The 16781-nt window shown below is 35.1% G+C and overlaps 1 protein-coding gene across 1 annotated transcript in view; it reads left to right on the top strand.

The window, feature by feature from the left end:
* Positions 1 to 16781, top strand: part of nectin1b (nectin cell adhesion molecule 1b) — a 137880-nt gene that overhangs the window by 96945 nt on the left and 24154 nt on the right. Inside the window, exons 7-8 of the mRNA XM_083552691.1 lie at positions 10305 to 10452; positions 14378 to 14468. Of these exons, the coding sequence (XP_083408817.1) occupies positions 10305 to 10452; positions 14378 to 14468 (239 nt within the window). The remainder of the gene's footprint in view (positions 1 to 10304; positions 10453 to 14377; positions 14469 to 16781) is intronic.

The raw sequence follows: 16781 nt of genomic DNA, 5'->3' as shown, positions 1-16781 counted from the left end.
ATGTGATGGTATGATGAATTATTAAATTTTTTCTACCCATATTACAGCCTTGATCAGGTTTTTGAAGAAACAGCTTTTGTGGAGGCCTTCTTGTCTGTTACAGAGAAGAACATGTCCTAACTCTTTAAACCTGAAATCAATCCTGTATATTATAAAAATTTCCTATTTTATGCACAAAGAGCCAACTGACAGCTAGAAAAAATCTTTATATTTTATTGAAATTGCACATTATATTATTATGGGTCTTTTAGCCAGAAAATAGTATTTTAGTCTTGTGTCTTATAGTTTAGTAGTGTAAATGTTTTGTTTTGTTTTTAAACTGTGTCAGAATATTCTACTGTGAAGAATTTTATGTTGTCCGATGATTACATTAGAATGATGAGCACTAAGGTAGCTATGCAAATGCTAACTGTGAAAGAATGGCTAATTCCCAACCAAAATAGAAAGAGCTTGTATTACTTAGATTTAATTTACATTCCGTATTAAAGTGTGCATTGCAATATTTTTAGTGCATGCATGCTAATATGCTTGTATATGGCCTGTAGTGCATAGTATATTTATTTATCATATAGTTTTTCATGACATCCTCTAAAACATGTTAATAAAGAAGATATATTGCTTCGTTGTATGAAGTTGCCAACATTACCATTACATACACTAATAAAAATTGTGATATACTGTATCTGCATGACATAATCCATAATACAGTAAAAAGTCCCTCAAACATGTTTATAGGAGTTGTGAGGAACCATGTGGATACATACAATATAAATACAAGTATTACAAGTATACAATTTTCAAATATCATGAAAAGTGGACAAATGCAGGCCATACACAGTATAGGCTTAAAGTAAACCAATTTAGAAGCAGATCCAAAATCATGGCCAGATCCAAATTCCAACCAGGTTAGGCACACAGGACAGGAAATAAGTACATTTACTGAAGTATAAAAGTCTGGCTGGTCTGATAAACCTCAATTGCATGTAGATATCTAGATAATTTGTCCTGGGTGCAGTTATTGGTCAGAGTGGAAGTTTTGGTCTGCTTCCATGAATCAAATGTCCATTAATTTCTCTTTGCAGTCATATGTGGCTTCCTAGGTTTGTTCCCTCATTTTTATTCATTCATTGATGAATGGCAAGCAAAAGGTTTTACAAATTAGGGGAAAGGAGGTGGTTGATAAATGTTCATGCACTCAAATGAAGTGAGACCTGTGGAGGGGTGAATTAAGGAGTTCTGTAAAGAAACTGCCCATGAAAAATGAGTTTAGTTATGTTGATTATTTACACAGTAGGTCATCAGGCTTACAGTCTTAGTTGAGAGGCTTTGGAAAAATATATATATATATATTTTTTGTGGATTCTACTCAACCATCAAAGAGAGTGTCCTCACTGCCCTTGTTACAGTAAGGCTCTGCTCTGCCTCTTTCATCCGTAGGAAAAGTCTTCTAAAAGCAGGGAGCCTGTCCAAAGGATAATATTCAACATCTTAGCTATTACTTTTAGATTCGTCAAGTATCTTAGATAACACTACTGGAAAATGATATGCCTGTGAATCCCCTGCTAATGTTTCAAGCATGGTAATTCTTTAATTTCCGATAATGATTATTTACCTAGTTCTGTGGGTGATTTTCAGACTTTAAAATGCACGTTATACATTTAACTATTGGCAGAGGTGGCAAAAGTACACACATCCTTTACTTAAGTAGAAGTACAGATACTCATGTTTTAAAATACTTGGGTAAAAGTTGAAGTACTGATTAAACTTTTTTACTCAAGTGAAAGTAAAGAAGTCTTGGCTCTGACATGTACTTAAGTAAAAAGTTGTTTGTGTCGACATTATGAGGGAAAAACCCACAAAACGCCACCTAGAGGGTTAATTGTGTAAAACATGGCGGATTTTCTGTTTGATTTGTGACTTGGCGCATAAATAAAACAAAAGTTTACTGATTAAAAATATTTTTATCTGGAGTTTAATAATTTATTTTACATCTAAGTAAAGAAAGGACGTCGTAGATAAATGTATTTTTTCCCGAAGGTTTTAAATCCGCCTCTTTTATATTTAGAAATGTATTTATGTATTTAAATTTTTTTTATAAAAATGGTAAAAACAGAAATGCTGAATTGATGGCGCGTTAATAACATTTAGTGCCGTTTACAATAATTTTAATTTTGACAGCCAAATATATATATATATATATATATATATATATATATATATATATATATATATATATATATATATATATATATATATATATATATATATATATCAATACAAAACAAATTAAAAATGTTACCGAATAAATGTATCCAGGCTGAAGATCCACATATAGAACACAAGCAGAGAAAAGATGATGATCATGAATGTGTCTGTTCTCAGTCATGTTTACATCACTGACTCCCTCTGTCTCATCCACATTAACCCCAAACTTCTTACTGCCTTCTGCCTGCTGATTCTTATCTTCGTAAACTAGTCTACATCTGTGGTGAGTGAGAGTCAGGACTTTATACACCAGCGGATTGAAAAAGACGCGTAGTAAAAGGAAATCGGTTGTTCGGCTGAAATCGGCGCGCAGTGAAAATAAAATAAAAAATATTTCACCAAATCAATGGATTAAAACTAAAGTAACGAGCCGGTTTTGAAAATGTAAGAAGTAAAAAGTACAGATATTTGTGTAAAAATTTAATGAGTAAAAGTAAAAAGTTTTCTAAAAAATAAATAGTGGAGTAAAGTACTGATACCAGAAAAATCTACTTAAGTACAGTAACGAAGTATTTGTACTCCATTACTTCCCACCTCTGACTATTGGTGAAGTCCAGCCACAAAACAGCCAGGCTTCATTTGCCTTCTTGCACCTCTCAGATCGGCTGTATCACAACTACTATGTATTCAATGAAACCAGGCACCTTTTGGGAATCGTCAGGCATTGGGCAACAATACTGTACAAAGCATTGCAGAGAAAGATCCTGCCCTGAACTAGTAAACATTACTAGTTACTTTACTTTCATTTCAATGCCATTTTGATAATTCTCCACAGATCATGCAAGAGCCTGGTGATGAAAAGCCATGATGCCATGATAAAAATAGATTTTTATGACATTTAATGGGTCCTAGTTTTGAGCTTCTTCTGGCAGCACTAACAACCTCTTGGTTTACCTATACATTGATCCCAGTAATTATTAATCTGGACTGTGAGTTCTAGTGGAGATATCAATGTCTTGAAATGTCCCAGCTCTTGGTCTCTTACTCCATCACTACAAGTGTAATGGAAGTGTTGGCCAATTTCCTCTTTGAAGCACATAAGGTGGCCACATTAATTTTGTTTAAATAACTTGACAAAACCAAACAGGTTTGCAATTAACTATATGCATTTCCTGTCTCTCTCTCTGCAACTGCTACTGTGCCACTCCATGTGTTTCAGAGTAATAAATTATTCCACCCTGTGTTAAAGAGCACTGCCAGGACCACCTTAATCCTAGCTTTCTAATTTCTTTTATGCCAAAAATTCCAGAGGCTAAATTGATTATGATTATACATATAGAACATAGCTTCTGCTCTACCTCAAACCTGCTTGTGGTTTTAAGGACCTTATTCACATCCTTATCAAATTGTTTCCACTTATTCTCCTTGTTGGTTGTGGCCCCTTGTTCTGATTGCCTGCGCTCAAGGATTTGTGATTTTTGGTGACACCTGTCTGGTTGTTTTCTGAGCCCATTGGAACAAGTGACAGAATACTGAATAGAGTTCTAAACAAACAGCACAGGGAAGGATCAGAACAAACTTGGATCTCAGTATAGAATGTCTTTGGAAATCTGTTGGTTGGCCCACATATAAGTGTCTGTTAGCATGTGGGTGAATCAGAGGTTAAGCTGACCATGACACCTAGCTTCTCCATCAAACTTTTAGATACAGAGATTTGGGTAGGTTGGTGATCAATTTAACTGCTAGATGGGATTAAGGCCTCTGTGAAATGGGTAATAGAACATGTTTTCCTGCAGAAAGTGTTGTGGAAACTATGGCTTGGGCCAAATTTAATATGACAAAATAAGGATCTAAGTAAGGATGATTTTGGCCAGCCGTATTTAAGCTGCAGGATTTAATGTTTTGTTTAGTCACCTCTGTGATCAGTTGCAGGGTTGATTTAACTCCTCTAATGTCAGTTTAACCATTTTGTTTAACAAGTTAACCAATGCTTAACAAAGTTTAACAATTTGCAATTGCCACTTCAACAGATTGGTGTTGCTGTTTATCGCAGTAGATACGAGCTTCGAACCAGAAAGACACAACTTACATTTGACTTAAAAGTTTTTGCCTTTATGCTCAACTAAAGTGAAATAATGAGCATATTTCCACTTTGAGAAACTCGTCTTGCTCTCGCCTCGACTTGCCATTACTGCCGCACAGACCTGAATAAACGGAGACACGCCCACAGTGCATCTTCTTCGTGTTTACAGAGGTTCATCCACCAATCCTACAGTGCTTCTTCTTCGTGTTTACAGTGGTTCATCCACTAATCCTACAATGCGTCGCTGCTGTAAGCAGGTTATGCTGTAGTCTACACTTCACCCGAAATTAATTCATTTAAAATAGTAACGGGTAACGCACCATACGGTAACGGTAACGAAGTTACTTTATTTTTTTAAGTATCGCGTTACAGTATTAGTTACTGTCAAATGTAACGCGTTGCCGGTAACGCGTTACTGACCAACACTGCCCATAACATTAGACCAATGAAATTACAAACAAGTTCAGGTGAACTAATTAAACTCTTTATATTAAATCAGATGCGCTCCCACTGAATCAGGCCGCACCACATCATAAATATGGATGAGGTTCCTATGACATTTGACCTGCCGCTCACTTGAACTGTCAACAGGAAATGCGAATCATTCGTCACGCTGAAAACAACTGGGCATGAAAAAACGCACTTCACCTGTGTTCTGAGCTGCATGACGATGGCAAAAGAAAAACTCCCGAGAAAAATTGTTGTGAAAGGAAGGAGAAAGACAGTGAACAATCACTTTCTTGGTAGGCTACTGTTTAGATACAAGCTGTTGTAACGTGTTGTGTCAGGGTCAAGGAATAGCTCGCTAACTCCAGTTGCAACAGAAATCATATAAGCACAGACAGGTTTCCAAAACTCGTGCTTTTTTATTTTTCTTGGCAACAGCGTTACGGGTTAGTCAAAGAAACTTAGAAATGAGCATCAGAAAATAATAAGGACATATTCCTTGGCCTTGCACACATGCAGTAATACAGTCAAAATACAGTAAAAATGTGGTGGCAGGCTATTCCCAAAATGCCGCTCTGCTCTTAAAGGAGCCACAAAATTTTTTTACCCGTTACACCATGTAATAGTCACTGTCTTTCGTTAAAGCCTGTGTAAAGTTCATTAGTTTCAGTGTAGACACGGCTTATAGATAGGTGCGGCTTATTTATGTTCAAAATAAAAAATTAAGTAATTCTGCTTGGCAGGTGAGAATTAAAAAAAATAAGAAAATACAACTGGGTTGAACATGGATTCGAAGTACAATTTACAAAGCTTAACAAATGAAACAAACACTGACCACAATTGTGAATTACCAGTTGAATGATAAATACGAAAAATGCACAATTATTAAACACTTCAGAATGACATTATTGGATACATATGCTTATTCTAATTGTAATGAATAATGCTCATTTGCTTTTAATGTGTGTTACCATCTGCTGGTTTATATATTTTATGATCCTCCATAAGATGTTATTAGATATCAATGATTCTTTGGTTGTTTTGTTTTTTGGCTTATCTTTGCATTTTGCAAAGTTTTGAGTAAGGTTATTTGATGCATGCAAGTTCTTGCTCCTAAACAGAGTACACATTTTTTTTTTTTTTTTTTTTTTTTTTACAATTGTCTAGCTCCCATTGCTTTATTTGTAAAATATCAACAAGCTTGTATTTATGGTTTGGGAGTTTTGAATCTACATGCTTTCTAACATTAGATGGTTTGGCTACAATATTGGATTGTCAGCTTATTATAACTCTCTAGTGCCCTGTTATACAAACTAGCCTCAGGAAACTAAATATGGTGCCATATTCCTGTATTGGCATAGGTTTTGAGAAAGTCCCCCCTTCTGTATTCTTGTCTTGGGTATTGTGCAAGTTTTAGCTAAATTTAACAATGCAGAAATGTAATCTCTACAGATCAACAATATGAAAAATAATTCATCCTCAATGCACATTAGTGGTGGACCTATGATTATCCCTTTTCTATTATAGGAGCAGACAGATGCACAAAATCTCAATACTTAGGTCAATGTCTGGAGCCACAAAAAACAGGAAAAACTTTATGTCTGCCCTTTTTTTTGTTCCCTCTTTTTTCAGTGTTTGTGTGACACAGTGGCCAATTATATCTGGCTCTTGCATTAAGGGCATGAAAAAACCCCTAGCCAATTTAGTAAAACAATGAAATGTTTTCCTTTCAGTGCAACAACTCCATACTTTTTTCCCCACTAGTGTTTCTCATCCTAAAAATCTGATTCTGGTTAATTGTTTTGCACATGAAAACTGTTTATCTAGAGTCACCACAGATTAAACCACAGATGTACTTGTAAGAAAATCAAACTGATTACATTTCCTGCCTGTAGGTTTAGTACAACATCTTTCTTTTAAAACTTTTTGTAACTTTTCAGTTTTTTTTATTAATTTTATTTTTCTAAATGTTTTTTGTGTTTGTTTTTTCCACATAATTGTATTGTAATTCCATGCTGATAATTTTCTTGATTCTCTGATAATTTATTTTACATCACAAAAACAGAGGTTTAATATTAACATAAGCCACTACCAATATGTCTTTAAGGCAATGAAAAAGGTTTTGGTTACATTGTGCTGATGCCCATCCCAATTGTTGGATGTGCATGTGTTTTCTGGCTTTCCCCTTGGACATTTTCTAAACAATCTAACAAACTAACATAGTCATTAACAGTAACTGATAAATAACAAACACGTTATTGTTAAGTTTTGTGTTGTTGACTTTCAGTTATACAAGGATACATATTCTAAAAAGCTCTGCAAACAATTGTATAGCAACAATTAGTATGCCAAATTAGTATTTAGACTAAAGATAAACACAATTGCACCTGAACCAACAATTAAAATTCTGTCTATGATCTATCTTGCACCATGCAACACATCTTCTCCTATTTGTAAGCCAATAACACTGCAACCACTTTACAAAATCTGCTTGAGATGAGTTTCCATCTGCCCATTTTCTGCCACAAACTGGAAAAGTCTTTGTAAAGTCAGCAACAGCTGCTGCAATGTTTAGCACTTAACACCAGTTTGCCCCCCCCCTCCCCCGCACATATTCCAAACAAGCTAACAGCTGCAAATTTAGATTTTAGGCGTATTCTTGTTTTTATGTAGCAGAGTCTGCGACTTTTTTTTGTTTGTTTGTTTTATAAACTCATTTTATTTGTAAATTTAATAACCTTTATTTGGGAAATATGATGTACATTTTGATGAAATGTTATTATTCACATGAAATCTATAATTTAACTTTGCATGAAGTCACTACATTTATTGTGGTAAATTTGGGTCTTTAAATTCAGTATTAGGAAAGCTACAACTTACTTTCACAAACTAGAGCTATGTTAAGCCAAGGTATGGACTGACTATTGGGAAATGTTTTGTCTACCTCATAATCCTTCAAATCTAGCCCTACCCCCTCTCAAAGTTAAGCTTGGTCTGCTACATTACATGAATTTAATTTCCAGGGATAAAAAGGGGAATAAAATTAAAGTTTTATAGTGTTAGAGGCAGATGCTCTCAAATGTTTCCAAAAGATGCCCTAAACACTGCAGGCATTGTCAAAAGGATTTTAATGTCACATGATGATAAAATATCATTCAAATGTGGATACATGTCAGGGCTGAATATAAAGATTTAGGCGTTATACATCTGAGTGGTGCAGCTCTCATACACTGAGCCTAAATGATGCCCTCTGACCGGCAGATATTTTGTTTTAGATGTTTAATTTTATAAATGTTAATTCTCACTTTATTCTTCTGTTTCTTTTGCAAACATGGCTTGATATTTTTTCAGTGTACCTTTAAACTAAAATGTAAACAGTTTTATATTCAAATAGCATGTTTATATTTTGTGTTATTCTTGTTAGTAAGATTTGTTGAAAATTGCCAGTGGTAGATAATATACTTTTCTTTTAGTAAAAAATATAAATACCTTTTTTCAATATTACTTATTTTTAACATTTTACATTTTCATTTGAATAGTAAAGTACTTGATTTTACATTTACTTCGATACAAAGTATTTTTCTAACAAAATTATATTGTAATAATTTATGCAATTCTATGTTCAATGCCCTCCTGCACATCATACCTTGATGGAAAGAGTTTTCAGTGGCACAGACAAACAGTTAGACTGTCCATTCAGTACTTCTCAGACACTCTCGTGAAAACCTTAGGGTTCCTTTTTATTGTTTCTGTCTTTTACTGAAGTATTTCCATTTAGGGAGACTTTTACTTTAACTTCACATCATTTCAAAATCTAATGTCTTACATTTTACTTAACTAAATTTTGCAAAATCAGTTTCTTTTTCTTTATGAGTGGATAAAAACATAACTGGTCAAGCACACAGCAAGCCACCAAACAGTGTAGAGTTTGTGCTCTGTTTCGAACTCATTTTTAAATGCCGCTGTGTGGTATCTACTCAGCACAAACATACAGTTCAGCATGATTTCAAAAGCAAACATATAATTTGGAGCAGAATAAATGATGGAAGGATCTCCTGAATATAACTTGCCACAACACCCGTAGCCTTATTTGCGTGATTTTTTTAAAAGTAGTTCAAACGAACTTTTTGTGCTCATGATAATTGTAATAAATATCAATCCGTGTTTGACTCATTAATATTCTATTATTTGACCAGTCTGCTAAAAGTAATAATTGAACATTATACGCATAATAAATCATAGTACTTTGGATACTCACTTTTACTCAAGTGAAAGTTTCAAGGGAGGCTTTTTACTTTAGTAATATTTAACCTAGTGTATCTCTAATCAGGCATTGGGCCACTCTGAGCCAGAAAATCTAGGGCAACATTGTGGTCCCAGTCTGCCCTTGGTGAATTCTGTCGATCTAGATTTAATAGGACACAAATTGTTTGTCTCTCACAGAGATGTGCAGTTCAATTAACCACAACCTGATCTTACAACAGTATATGTGTTTATAACATTCATATGACATCAGTATAATAATGTCTACACTTATCTGACCTGATTCATAACAATGCTCTATTGTGCTTAGAGCTTCTGTACTTTTGTCTCATCTTCTACTATTATGGATTGCCCATTTTTGAATACTTTAAATATTTTATACAAGATTTTCACTTGCTATACTGTAAACTTGTACTTTGATGATTGTTCTTTTCTTCTTACTATTATAATTATTCTTAATGAATTCATTACCATTAATTAATTACATTTTCACAAAATTTAAAGCCAAGCTCTAATGTCTGAATAGAACAAAACACAACTTGAAATGTAGCCAGAAGTTTTCATAGTAGGTTGCTAGTGGTTACCATGGTGATGATCAAAACTGACATGCATGCTTTTGAAGATGATTATTGAATTTGAGTCATGCCAAAATACCTGGTGGTGAATGTGCAAACAAAAAACAGACAGAACAAAGTGGTCTGCAAATGTTTTTTAACCAATTAGTAAGTATTTGTATTATATGATTTTCAATGCGTCTGGATTTTTCTCAACCAACAGTCATTTGTAGTATTTCACTGTATTATACAAACTTCAAACTTTTATTTTAATTTTGTGGTCTACTGTGTGCAGCAGTGAAAGACAACGCATGAATGTTGGTCCATTTTAAGATTTTTTAAAATCTTTTTTATAATTTTTTTATATAACTATAAAAATATATTATTTTATATAAAGTTATATAAAATATATTTATATAACTTTATATAACTCAGTATATAACTATACTGACATCAAACTATATTTGATATATTCCTGGATAAAATCTCAGGAGATTTTAAATGAAGAATTAGATCACATTTTTCATTTACCATAGTGACTTGGTCAAATTAGAAAATATGTATTGATAATAGAAATATAATATTCCCTTTTACTGTCACAGATATATTGAAACAAGAATATATACTATTTGAAAATATTAGAAAAATCTGATTTGAAATATTTTTAACAAATACCTTCCCTCTCTCTCTCTCTCTCTCTCTCTCTCTCTCTCTCTCTCTCTCTCTCACACACACTTTCTCTCTCTCTGTAGAAAAGCCCCTGGCTCAGGGACCACCAGGGGGTCTTCTAGGCATTCTGGGACTAGTGGTTGTGTTTGGCTTAATTGTAGGTGTCATGGTCACCATCTTCATGGTGTACAAGCGAGGACAGAAGACCCAAAGTGACACTGACAACGATCTGTAAGTATGTAATATGGAACAGCTTGGAAAGAGCAAGAATGGTTATAACGGTGAATAACTAAGCTAGAATCTGTCACCCTTGGCCTTTGCTATGAAACACTCAAGAAACCTGGTAATGGAACAATTGTGCAAAGTAGATTCATGTAGTGAATATAGATCAATTTGAATGAAAAGAATCCAAGACCACAGTGCAACTGAACATGAGGTGCAGGTTTTAAAATGAGCAAAACTGTGCAAATTGTAAATTTGTCAATGTGTATAACTGTATGTGTACAGAGGAGGAGGATGTATAAATTGTGCAATGGTGAAAGTTGGACCAAATGCAAACCACAGTGGAGGCTAAAAAATAAAACATTTGTACCATTGTAGGCAGATTTGTATGTTTGTATGTATGATCAAGCGGAAAAGGCTGTTCTTTAACCTTAATGGTACAGAAGCAAAGGCTCTTGTAGCATTTTCTGGAAGAGAAAAGGAGTAAACAGTCTATGGTTGGAGTGAAAGATGTCTGTGATTGATGGTATCTGTGTACTATTCATGTGTTTGGTCATTTTCATCACCATTTTACAAGTTTTTAGTTCAGCTTTCTCTTCGAGAATTAAAGATGCTCATGTTTCTTCCTGATCAGGTTGAATGTATTGTCGGACCAGGTGAGGTATTCAAATGTGGGCACCCAAAGGCTAATTACACACTCTACTTTTGCACATTAATGTAGATAGAGGTGTGTGTAGCTCCTCTTGGTCTGCCTATAGTCTACAGTAAGCTCCTTGGAGTTCTGGGTGATGAGGGCCAGGTGATTGTCAGCACACCACAGGGTGATCAATCAAACTCAGGTTGTTTCTTACTTCAGACTTAATTATGGAATTTGATTCAAAAACAGTTATGCAGACAACCCCACAGGACACTTGTTTAGTTTGAGTATGGAGGACATGTGGCTGTCAAACTTTACAGACTGCAGTCTATTAGTGGGGAAGTTCAGTTCCAATTACAGAGAGAAGTGCTAATGGCAAAATTGGTAAAATTGGAGATCAGCTTGAAAGGGTTAAAAATGTCTCAGGTTAAGATGATCTAACACTAGAGCTTGCCGAAGTTTAATGGCAAAATATTAGAATTAATCTAAAATGAAGCTTTTTATATCTGAACACAAATAAAACACAGAGAACTATCTCAACACACACAAAGCCATTAAGAGATCCAAAGAGTATTCAAAGCCAAGCAAGTCCAGACTTGACATGAGGTTTCCCTCTAGTGGTGTGGTTGTAAAATATCATATCAAGACATGACATACACTATGGAATGTCTTCTATAGGGGTGTAATCGTACACAATTCACAGATTTTAAGTCATGGCTTGGTTCAAATTAGGGGCAAGAAATTCAAGACAAAATTGCTTGTAATTTTTCTTTAAAATAGTTTATTATCCTTTTCTATTTGATTGATCGTTGACATTTGAACAGTTTACATTTTTCAAACAATTTTTAATTAAATGCCTGCTTGGTTAAAAAAAATGTCAAATAATATTTAATAATATAAAAAAAAGAAACAAATCAAATAAAGGCAATACACTTTTTATTATATTGATTAAATTGAGTAATCAATTAAATTGGCACAAATTAAATTGATTACATAAAATTCAATAAATTGAAAACTTAAATGAAACAGTTTACATTTGTGTGTGTGTGTGTCCACCGATCCAACCAGACCCAGCGTTAGAGGATTTGCCATGAGGAAAAGCAGAAAATCCTTAATCCAGGTGTCCAAAGGGTGTCATACCCAAAAATAATAAAGACTGTAATTGTTGCCAAACGTGCTTCAACGAAGTACTGAGTAAAGGGTTAATGTGATATTTTAGGGTTTTTCTTCATTATTATTTCTAGAATTCCATTTTCACTTTGTCACTGGGGTGTAGATGGCAAAAAAAAGTGTGTGTGTTTTACATTTAATATTTATTTTCTAAAGATATGACCTTTACTATTCTTCAACATTTCATGTTGTTTAATGTCTTCATTGCTTCTATCCTTTGTTCATTCACTAACTGGATTTGTGGAAATGTCAGGATTTTCTCATTTTAGTATAAATTCTTGAAGCTGGACATAATAACCAAAAGAATCCAAAGCACTAATGTTGGCTGCTTGCTAGTCCGCCACTTAATATTTTCCTGTGAAAAATTAAGGTACGAATATGTATACCGCGTCACCCCTACTATGGCATCTATACAGCACCAACAGTGATGGGCAAAGTACACAAACCACGTACTTGAGTAAGTAGAGATATACTAGGTGTCAGGCTGATGACGCAGAAGCAGATATAGTCCAATCATTGTCTTTAATCAAACCGTACAAAACAAAACACTCAAGCGGAGGAGAAGAACAATCAAAGATATCCGCTCGAGACGAGTAATCCACCATGAGCGCAAATGTCCAAGCAAAATCAAACTGTAGGTAAAGTCACCGGCAATGAGTTATCCAAAACGTTCGGAGTTCGGAGAACGAGCCAGCGGTGAATGCCGGCGTTCGAGCAGGCACGGGATTCACCAGCATGACAATATAAGGACCGACAGCCTGTGACTCAAGAACGTGAGTGCAAGTAGTCTGATCTTTAATGAGCCACAGCTGTCGGTAATCAAGGAAAGCAGCATGTTCCTGAAGTGCGGCCATCAGCAGCAGTGGATTGTTTTTGTTCTATCTTGAATTAGTTTGCACACAGACAGTTGCACACATCCCAGTAAACATGCCTTTTGTGCCCCATATATTGTGTGTATTTTGAACATATTTCATTACAAATGATGCTGCACATTTCCCATTCATTATAAATTTTCAATTATTAAATTTTAACACATTTTAGAACACATTTTAGTGTCTTTTGTTTGTGTGCTTAAGATACTTTGTGTATACACCTTTAGTGCAAGGATGTGATGGGGTAGTGAGTGTACTAAAGTCTTGAAATTCTGAAACTCTTTGTGAAACTGCTGTGTCCTCAGTGAAAGCAGTGACAATGTACTTATCCATGAGCACCCCTCATATCACTAATAATATTGTCTCGAATTATGATCTTGAAGGCAAAAATTAATGGAAGTCATGATCTTCAATAAGGTGAGGATGTAGCTTTCCAGAATTCTGGTAATAAATACCTAGAAAATAAGTGGCTTCATTCCTGACATTGGCTGTATGAAGTTTTGCATGTTCTCCTTGTGTTGAAAGAAGGTTTTGCATACAACCAATAGTAGGTATGCACTCATTTACAAACTCCTTGGTATTTAGTACATCCCAGCTGTGGTACATTGGAAAACTCGGGTCAATGCCTTCATGCATCAAAAACCTTTGGGATGAACTAAGAAAAAGATTATGAGCCAGGCCTTCTCCTCCAACATCACTGCATGAGCTTTCAATTGCTCTATAGGAAGAATGGCCAAAATTTCCCATAGAAACACTCCATAGTTTTGTAGCCTTTCCAGAAGAGTGGAAAGTTTTATACAAAAGTATGTGAAGCTTTGCTTTAAGTATCTAGTGTGCCCCCTTGTGCAATAATAACTGCAAATAAATGTTTCTTATAACTGTTGCACAACAGCTTGGAGGACAAGCACCATTGTAACTGCAAAGGAGAACCAACAAATTCATCAAATATAAAGTGTAAACTGTAGCTTAGAGAAGGGATATATATATATATATTTTAAAAAGTTAATTTGTTTACATTTTAAACCGCCAAATCAATCAAAAAGTATTTAATTATGTGTACATTTTGGTATTTGGTATAAACAGTATTTAAATAAGTTAATAAGTATTTTTCTATACTCAGTGAAACAGGAATAGTATGATTAGAGTAGGAATAGAAGTATGTGTTCCCATATCTTCAGATGTAGGAAGGACACCATGGTTTATATGATCGTTTAGTGCACATCAGTCTAATTACTCATCCCTCTTCTTTGAATAGGACAGAGATGCCACCAATGCACAAACCAGTCCCTCCACCACCAAAGAAGAACAGTGACATGAAAGGAGGCTTGATATCTGATGACATACAGGTAGGATGGCTTCATCTCTTCCACCCACAATCCAGAGCATAACACCTAAATTTTTATATTAATCTACACTAATAAAAAAATGAAAAGTTACATGTAGGATTTGTTTTTAATAAAAAATTAAATAAAATATCACGTATATAAGTATTCAGACCCTTAGTATCAGTACTTAGTTAAAGCACCCTTGGCATCAATTACAGCTCCTAGTCTTTTTGGGTATGACATGTTTTGCACACCTGGATTGGGATTTCCTGCTTTTTCTAATGGCAAATGCTGGGTCAGGTTGGATTGGGACCATTGGTGGACAGACACTTTCAGTTCTCTCCAGAGATGTTCAATAGGGTTTAGGTCTGGACTTGTCATGTATGAAGGTAAACCAAGGTTTATTAAAAATATCTCTGTACTTCGCTCCATTCAGCTTTCTTTTAATCCTGACCATTTGACAAGTCCCTGTTCCAAAAAACACACACCAGCTGCCACCATTATGGTTTACTTTTGGATGACTTTAGGCAGGTGATGAGCACTTGACTTTAAAATTGAGGCCAAACAGTTCAATTTTGGTTTAATCGGAAGAGAAAATCTGGTTTGATTGTCTCTTCATGTGCCTGTTGGCAAACTCTAATCCAAACTGTAGGTTCTGCAGTAAGGAGAGCCCTCTTTCTAGTCATTCTGCTGCAAAGACAGGATTTCTGAAGTTCAGTCAGAGTGATCATTTGGTTCATGGTCACATCTTTTACTATGCCCCTTTGCGGTTGCTCAGTTTGGCAAGTCGACGGGATCTTGGAAGGCCCTTGGTTGTCAAAAGACTTTTAGCCACATAATTGTTGAAGCTATTGTGCTCTTGGGAATCTTCAGTGGAGCAGCAGTATTCTGTAGCCTCCTCCAGATCTGTGCCATGAAGCAATTCTGTCTCTGAGATCTGCTGGCAGTTACATTGACTTTGCTTGGTTTTTGTCATGGCTTGGTTTTTACTCTGATATGCATTGTCATCTGTGAGGCCTTCTATAAAGAGGTGTGTGCCTTTCCAAATAATGTCCAATTAATATACTTTTCCATAGGTAGACTACAGTCAAGGTGTAGAAACATTTTAGCAAAGAGAATTGGAAAGCCCATGAGCTGACTTTCAGTTGTTGCAATAACACTTATGTACTTGTTATATATCATGGTTTTTACTTAAAAAAATTTTTACAGAATTTTCCAGAATTCTGTTTTTACTTTGTTATTACTATTATAGGGTCTGAGTATAGAATATAGTATATTAGTATAATAGTATATAAAAAAAAATCTGAGTGATTGTAGTACCAGGCAGCAACGAGGTGAAGGGGGCCTGAATACTTTCCGAATGCATTGTATATTTGATTGGCAGACTGAAGGCCCTGAAAGAGGGTTCAGTAAATAAGCAGAGGAATGTAAAAACAAAAACATGGTCAATGCAATCAGCTTGCATTTGGAACAACCTGTTACAATTGAGCATGGCATGGTTATGCTTAAGCTCTATGGGCCAGCACTTCTAAATCAGTGATTCGCTGTTGTCCAAAATGTTTGTTTTGGGAATCTTTATACAGAGAACTTTGGTTAAAATTCATGTTTATTCCAGAACTGTGGTGGCATGGAGCCTGTTCTCGGAGGGTGCAGATCTGCCTGTCACAGATTATCATATTCAAAGGTCGAAACTTCTGCTTTGTATTGAATTTGTGTTGAGGAGGTAAAAAGATGATGAGAGAAGTCTTTATAGTCCCTTTACCACATAGTGTACTTCAATTTAAAAAATGCTCTTCGAGCCAATGTTGGAAACAAGCACACCTTTTGGGATCAGTGCCAACCTCAAATCTCCCCGCCACTAAATTTCATGACCTGTATTAGCTGTGATGGAACTGAGGAGCAGGCCAGATCTTAATACAGGACATGCTAAGCAGAAACATTATTATGATCTGAGATCCTGTTCTGTCCCACTATGTGAATTAACTCTTTAGAGTAAAAACCCATCCACAATATGATGCTCTTGCCAACTTCATAGCCAGTCTTGCATCAGTGTATAAGGCCATTATCATCTCATTAAAAAAAAGTTAGAGTAGAGGAGAAGAAAGTGTAGTGTTTCGTGTTATAAAATTACAATCCTCCCCACTATAACTGGGATTCAGGCGCTGAAGGTTTTGCTCCAGGTATCAGTCACTCAGAGTAACTACTGTATTTCTAGGTATTTGTATTGTAATGTACCTTTAAGACTGTTTCCTAAACTACTACTGTGTAAAGCAAGGTTACTGTTTAATCAAAACCTACATATGTTTTTCTTTATTTTTATTGTATTACTTCATA

The sequence above is a fragment of the Silurus aristotelis genome (assembly GCF_946808225.1).
Source record: "Silurus aristotelis genome assembly, chromosome: 10".
NCBI classification, from domain to species: Eukaryota; Metazoa; Chordata; class Actinopteri; order Siluriformes; family Siluridae; genus Silurus; species Silurus aristotelis.
Note: the sequence above shows the minus strand (reverse complement) of the source record. Positions and strands in the feature narration are given on the sequence as shown.